This window comes from Cebus imitator, unplaced genomic scaffold (assembly GCF_001604975.1).
Source record: "Cebus imitator isolate Cc_AM_T3 unplaced genomic scaffold, Cebus_imitator-1.0 Scaffold767, whole genome shotgun sequence".
Lineage (NCBI taxonomy): Eukaryota > Metazoa > Chordata > Mammalia > Primates > Cebidae > Cebus > Cebus imitator.
The window spans coordinates 171640-179503 of NW_016108082.1; the positions used below are offsets into that span (position 1 = coordinate 171640).

Below are 7864 nucleotides of genomic sequence, written 5' to 3' on the forward strand. Positions count from 1 at the left end.
ATTAAGTTAGAAATTTCAAGGACATGTTTAGCATACAATCTGGCATTTGATCCATTTTACATCATAACATCAAAAATGTTAACATCATAACTGTTTAATGCTTAAGAAAATAGTAAAAATCAGCTGGGCATGGTGGCTCACGCCTGTAATCCTAGCACTTTGGGAGGCCAAGGTGGATGGATCACCTGAGGTCAGGAGTTCAAAACCAGCCATCACGGTGAAACCCCATCTTAAAAAAAAAATAGTAAAAATCTCTTCTACTGATTTAAATAGTTTGGGAAATATTAACATTTAGGGGTTGATAAAATACTTTTGAATGTCAGACTGGCCATTTACCTGGCAATTCAAAATAAATATTCCGCCTACCACGTATTTTTTTTTACTTGGGGTGGGGTACAGAAAAAAAAAAAACCCGTTAACTAATCATAAATCCAGCTGCTCATGTATGCCTTATCAATGATTATGTATCTTGTAGAAATTTTCTGAAAAGTACAAATATTCTTGACTTCCAACATGCAGAGCTTCTCTACAGAAAGAACATCAGAGCTAACGAAAAGCCCACGTTGTTTCTCCTTTTCTGGGGAGACTGTCAGTAACAAATTGCATGTTTTTCTGCCTTTTTAGATAATACAATCTTTTGCAAACTTGCCATGATTGTGAGGGTCAAATAAAATACTACCAAAAATTTAAAAATTAGGTTATCCTGGCTGGGCGTGGTGGCTCACACCTGTAATCCGAGCACTTTGGGAGGCTGAGGCAGGTGGATCACTTGAGGTCAGGAGTTGAGACCAGCCTGGCCAACATGGCAAAACCCTATCTCTATTAAAAATACAAAAATTAGCCAGGTGTGGTGGAATGTGCCTTTAGTCCCAGCTACTCTGGAGGCTGAGGCAGGAGAATCACTTGAACCTGGGAGGCAGAGGTTGCAGTGAGCCAAGATCACACCACTGTACTCCAGCCTGGGTGACAGAGCAAGACTGTGTCTCAAAAAATAAAAATGAATAAATATAGGTTATCCTGCAATTCTGCCATTTATCTCCCTAGCAGGTAAAGCTAGGTGGTTGAGAAGATACAGTAACAGGAGACGTATCAAAGTGATTTGAGTGTTGTAGAAAGTGCTAACTGAAAAACCCTTAAATCTAATTTATTAGAAGACAGGTTATATTTACTGAAGGGGGAGAGTCAATATGAGGCTTAGAAAAAGGGAGAGAAATAATTCATTGCCATGGTGGTTCACACCTATAAGCCCAGCACATTGGGAGGCCAAGGCAGGAGAATCCCTTGAGACCAGGAGTTCAAGACTAGACTGGGCAACACAGTGAAACCCCATTTCTAAAAACAAATTAAAAAATTAACCAGATGTGATGGCATCTACCTGTAGTCTCAGCTACTCAGGAGGCTAGATAGGAGGATCGCTTCAGCCCAGAAGGTTGAGACTGCAGTGAGCTGTGATCTTGCCACTGCACTCCAGCCTGGATGACAGAGCAAGACCCTGTCTCAAAAAAAAAAAAAAAAATTCATCAGTGTAGGACTGGGTGCAGCGGCTCACACCTGTAATCCCAGCACTTCAGGCGACTAGGAGTTTGAGACCAGCCTGGGCAACATAGCAAGATCCCCATCTCTACAAACAAAAAAAATTAGCTAGGTGAGGTGGTGAGTGCCTGTAGTCTCAGCTATTTGGGAGGCTGATGTGAGAGCATCTCTTGAGCCCAGGAATTGGAGGGTGCAGACAATTGCATCACTGAACTCCAGCCTGGGCAACAGAGACCCTGTCTCTATAATACAAATAATTTTAAAAAATTCGTCGGTGTAGCATTGGCATTGTCAAAAGGTGTGTCTGCCCTGACTGGTTTACTCAAAGATGTCCCCACGACTGGTTAGGGCTTCTAGCAGACAGCCATGCAGCAAACCATCATAACTGGACAGTGTTAGGCAGGGTACTGACCAGCTCCACCCATGGTGCTTCCAACTCAGACTTAAGATTTTACTTTGCTTCTGTGAGAACTTGTCTAGTGCACTCATTACACCTACGTATCCAGATTCTCTTCAAAGTTATATACTTGCTTTTGGCCAGGCACAGTGGCTTACATCTGTAGTCCCAATACTTTGAGAGGCTGAGGTGGGCAGATCACTTGAGATCAGGAGTTCAAGACCAGCCTGGCCAACATGGTGAAACTCTGTACCTACTAAAAATACAAAAATTTAGGCCAGGTGCGGTGGCTTACGCCCGTAATCCCAGCACTTTGGGAGGCCAAGGTGGGTAGATCACGAGGTCAGGAGTTTGAGACCAGACTGACCAACATGATGAACTCGTTTCTACTAAAACTACAAAAACTAGCCGGGCGTGGTGGTACACACCTGTAATCCCAGCTGCTCAGGGGGCTGAGGCAGGAGAATTGCTTGTACCTGGGAGGCAGACGTTGCAGTGAGCCAAGATAGTGCCATTGTACTCCAGCTTGGGCAACAGAGTGAGACGCCATCTCAAAAAAAAAAAAAAAAATTAGCTAGACGTAGTGGTGTGTGCCGGTAATCCCATCTACTCAGGAGATTGACATGAGTGTAATTGCTTGTACCTGGGAGGCAGACGTTGCAGTGAGCCAAGATAGTGCCATTGTACTCCAGCTTGGGCAACAGAGTGAGACGCCATCTCAAAAAAAAAAAAAAAAATTAGCTAGACGTAGTGGTGTGTGCCGGTAATCCCATCTACTCAGGAGATTGACATGAGAATCGCTTGTACCCGGGAGGTGGAAGTTGTACTGAGATCTCACCACTGCACTCCAGCCTGGGTAAAACAGCGAGACCTCGTCTCAAAAACAAAAAAAACAAACAAAAAAACCCCCAAAGTCATATACTTGCTTTAAATGAATAATCTGAGATGATTTTAAACCAAAAGAATAAGCAATTTTCAAAGTACTCTCCCTAATATCTCTCACATAACCAAAGAGAGCATACTATAAACAAGTCATATTACTTGAGCTTATTTCATCTATGCACATCTTAGCATACCTGTTAAAACAGAGAAGATTCTAGATGTTTCCAATTAACCATTATATATCTAGTATCCATAGAAAAATGTCACCTACTAGTTTGTGTCAAAACTGTCAAATGATGCAGTCATACACATCCTTTAAAAAATATATGGGGCCAGGTGCAGTGGCTCACACCTGTAGTCAGGAGTTTGAGACCAACCTAGCCAACATGGTGAAACCCCATCTCTACTAAAAATTCAAAAATTAGCCAGGCGTGGTGGTGGGCACCTGTAATCCCAGCTACTCAGTAGGCTGAGGCAGGAGAATCACTTGAATCTGGGAGGCAACGGTTGCAGTGAGCAGAGATCATGCCATTGACTCCAGCCTGAGCAACAGAGTGAGATTCTGTCTCAAAAAAAACCAAGATATATGGTAGCCCAAAAAATGTCAGTTGTCTCATTCTGCTTTGCATCTCAAATCCTGCTATGAAGCTGGGTAGTTTCAAACAAACCATTGTGGGTTATGAACTATGTTATTTACCATATGTAACTACAGTCAATTCTTTTTACTCATAGCAGTTATGTTCTATGAAATCACCATGTGTCGGGCACTGCAGCTCACACCTGTAATCCCAACACTTTGGGAGCCTAAGGAGGGTGATCACCTGAGGTCAGGAGTTCAAGACAAGTTGGGTCAACATGGTGAAACCCTGTCTCTACCAAAAATAAAAAAATTAGCCAGGCATGGTGATGTGCACCTGTAATCCCAGCTACTCGGGAGACTGAGGCACAAGAATTGTTTGAACCTGGGAGACTGAGGTTGCAGTGAGCCAAGATCACACTATTGTACTCCAGCCTGGGCAACAAGAGCAAGACTCTTATCTCAAAAACAAAAACCAAAAAAAAAAAAAAAAATCACCATGAACACTGATTTAGCAAATACAGGTTGAATATCCCTAATCCAAAAAGCTCCAAAACCGAAAACAAATTTTGAGTGCTGTCATGACACAAGTGGAAAATTCCACACCTGACTTCATGTGAAGGGTCATAGTCAAAACTGTTTTATGCACAAATTTACTGAAAATACTGTATGAAATTACGTGCAGGCTATGTGTATGAAATAAATTGTGTTTAGACTTGAGTCCCATCCCCAAGATCTCATTCTGTAAATGTAAATATTCCAAACTCCCAAGCTTTTCTGAAAAGGGATAATCAGCCTGTACTAAACTGTTGCCCATAGGGGAAAGACAGGGTTAGGGTTAGGTTCCTGTAAGCCTGTGACATTTTCATCAATTAATATGTAGCCTTGTTTTATGTGTTTAAGATACCTTATTTTACATACATTACTGAACTCACAGCCAATAACACTATAACTCATGTCAACCATGCCTGAAAACAAGTATCCCTAACACCCGTTTTCTCCAAAAGGCTCATCTCTTCCTTCTTGTGCTAAGGAACACTGGATATCACTTCTGCACTATGTTTGGGGGCCATTTTAAACAGCAAAATTCACCAACAAAAGGCACAAAAATGTCAAGAACATACCACTTGTGAGACCATGAAAGGTATACTCATCTGGAAGTGTGATGTCAGGTGACTCAAACTCTTTGTTGCTCTGTACATGTCTACGAAAGCAGCATGCACACTGATTTAAGGGTTACATATAAATTTCAGCGAATAGGCAAATTTGCAAATACAGAATCTGCAAATAATGATCAACTGTTTCCTTAATTCCTTGAAGAATCCAAGTCTACTCCCCACCTTATCTGTTGGCTCTGGCCAGTCACTTAAGTTTGCTACATCTGAAAAAGCAGACATTTTAAGAACAGACAACAAATACTGAGTTCCAACCAGCTACCTAATATATAAAGCTGTGAAGCCAACGTGGCACTAGATTTTGGAACTAGTGGGTGAACTTTATAGATCTGACTCCAAGAGTCTCAAAGTAGCCAGCTCTTTTAAAATCTCAACCATTTTGTATTACAATTTTGAAAAATACAGTGTTTCTCTGCCTTAACACAATGAAGAAAATCTTTCAAAAGAAACTGTAATGAACCATCAGCCCCTGAGAGGGTATGTCTATCGTCAGGCAAAATACAAAATAACCAGAATGCCCACTGGATGCACTGTTCTATGCTACACGGTAAGAGGATGGAGTCTGCACCATCTTGGGTTTCCAAAGAGGAAGCCACAGTGAAATGCATTCTAGGTACAGAAGCATCACTAGGCCTCATCAGCAGGGAGGGCTGCCACTGTCACAAGCTAGGGTTTTGTTTAGATTTATTTAATCCCAAAGGTTAATAGAGTTGTTTCTTATTTAGCATGGAATGAGATAATCATGTTTAAATTTAGAAAGCTAATTTGGCCTGGTGCAGTGGCTCATGCCTGTAATCCCAGCACTTTGGGAGGCCAAGGTGGGCAGATCATGAGGTCAAGAGATCGAGATCATCCTGGCCAACATGGTGAAACCCCGTCTCTACTAAAATATGAATAATTAGCCAGGTGTGGTGGCACGCACCTGTGGGTCCCAGCTACTTGGGAGGCTGAGGTGGAAGGCGGAAGTTGCAGTGAGCCGAGACGGCGCCACGGCACTCCAGCCTGGCAACAAAGCAAGACTCCATCTCAAAACAAAAAAAAGAAAAAAGAAAAAAAAAGAAACTCCGGCAGCAGTCCACAGAGAACGGGTTAGAAGTTAAAACTCAAAAGTGCAAATTGCCTGAGTTATCAGTTTTATGCAGATATTCTGTACCTCAGGCTAGATCTTCAAAATCCATCCTCCTAAAAGAACCCCTCATCTTTACTGAGTACTTTGGGTATTACACTAAAATTAAATCACAATCATCAACTACCAAATAAAATTAAAAACTTTACAAAAATAAGGTTTAAAAATAATCCTTTTAACACTTTAATATTAAAATTATACCAAAGCTATACTGTCTACATCCTCTTCAAGAGTAGCTGTCATTGTTTTAAATCATGTAAGAGTTTAAGCTAATCATCTCCTGGCCTAAAAACCTCAATATAATCATAAACCAGTGTGCCAGGCATGGTGGCTCATGCAGAAGGATCCCTTGAGCCCAGGAATTCAAAACCAGCCTGGGCAAAGTAGGGAAATCCCCATCTCTACACGCACCCCCCTACAAAAAAAAAACCCCATAAACTGGCTTATCTTTAAAAGTTGATGGGTGTGAGTCTCGTACATGAAATGTTAAGATCATGTTAACAAATATGGATTGGTTCAATCCATATGGAAACCTTAACTCATAAAATAAACTAGAGAAATTGTCTTGTGCCTTTTACATAAAACCAATAGACACCTTAAATTTACTTTAACAGTACATTTTTCATGAAAGATTCTTATGTCAGCTCAGCACCATTAAGATATTACCTATTTATGCATGGCAATTACAAAGACTGAAAAAAAGCAAAACCGTGCACTGTTTAAGGAATTTTTATTAAAGCAAGAATTTTATAATCCAAATTACGTTTCCTCGCTCAGTTTTCAATTCTGTTACTTAAAACAGAACTGATGTTTTGAGCTATTCCACAGTAAAGAATTACAAAATTAAAGAAAGGAATGCTTTAAATTTTTGTACTTTGCTGAAAATTCTTTTTCCCAGGGTCTATAAAACATTAATTTGTTTTTATATTTTACTATTTTTTTTTTGTTTTTTTGTTTTTAAATCAGTAAGTAATCTAGGACTAGCATTATGTTTGCTAGACCTGGCATTTGCTCGGTACATAAGGTTCAAAGTTTCCTTTCCTTTTTTTATTTATTTTATATTTTGCAATGTTTTTTTTCCATAATATTTAAGTTTTTCGATGTTTAGATATTTTTCTTCGGTGAAGCACAAGTTTCTTTTCATGGTCCCTGATCAATCTGTAAATGTTAAAAAAAAAAAAAAAAAAAATTAAGACCAGGACTATCACTTGTTAGCAGCAAATTAAAGCCCTTAGCCAAATCCAGTGTGGCTGCCTGTTTCTATCTATAGTTTTATTGGAACACAGCCATATCTTTCATTTGTATATATACTGCCTATGGTTGTTTTGACATGGTAACTAACACTGGAACAAGATCATTTCAGAAATAACATGGTCCTCAAAGCCCAAAATATTTCTATCTGGCCCTTTACAAAAAAGATTTGCCAATCCCTGGTCTTGATCCTGGCTGCACTACTCAGTTTCTTGGGAATAATGAAAGACAGTAGTAGAGGCCCAAGGGCAACTATTTAGCACCACCCGATAAGGAAAGGTTTAACTATGAAAGCCAACTTGTGACAGGCCATTTAATATAAATTACTGCAGAAAATCTGGCCAGACACGGTGGCTCACACCTGTAATCCCAACACTTTGGGAGGTCAAGGTGGGTGGATCACTGGAGGTCAGGAGTGCCTGGCCAACATGGCGAAACCTCGACTCTAGTAAAACATTACAAAAATTAGCTGGGCGTGGTGGCATGGGTCTGTAATTCCATCTGCCTGGGAGGCTGAGGTAGGAGAATTGTTTGAACCCAGGAGGTGGAGGCTGCAATGAGCCAAGATCACGCCATTGCACTCCAGCCTAGGCAACAGAGCAAGACTCCGTTTCGGGGGGAAAAAAAAACAACCCTGGAAGTGCTGGGATTTTAAAAATCCAACAGTTAACGGGTAAAATTCCTTTAATTCCTCTATAGTTAGCTCTACTTTTCCTTGAAAAATTAGCAATACATTTAAATGAACTGAAATGATATTTTGCTATGTACATTTCAAAATGAGCATGAAGAAAACAAGCTTAAAACAACAAAGCAGAGGGAAAAGCTCACTTTAAACAGTTGGAACACCGGTGGCACTGTTAACGGCTTTCTGGGCAGCCTCTTTAGCTTGGTGCGCTTGTAGTACAGCTACAGCTTCATCGACC

General features: G+C 40.5%; 1 protein-coding gene across 1 annotated transcript in view; it reads right to left on the reverse strand.

The window, feature by feature from the left end:
- Positions 1 to 6403: 6403 nt before the first annotated feature.
- The window catches only part of PABPC1 (poly(A) binding protein cytoplasmic 1), a 21656-nt gene continuing 20195 nt past the window's right edge, over positions 6404 to 7864 (reverse strand). Inside the window, exons 14-15 of the mRNA XM_037735274.1 lie at positions 7770 to 7864; positions 6404 to 6848 (exon numbers count right to left, since the gene is read on the reverse strand). Coding sequence (XP_037591202.1) covers positions 7771 to 7864 — 94 coding nt within the window. The 3' untranslated portion in view covers positions 6404 to 6848; position 7770. The remainder of the gene's footprint in view (positions 6849 to 7769) is intronic.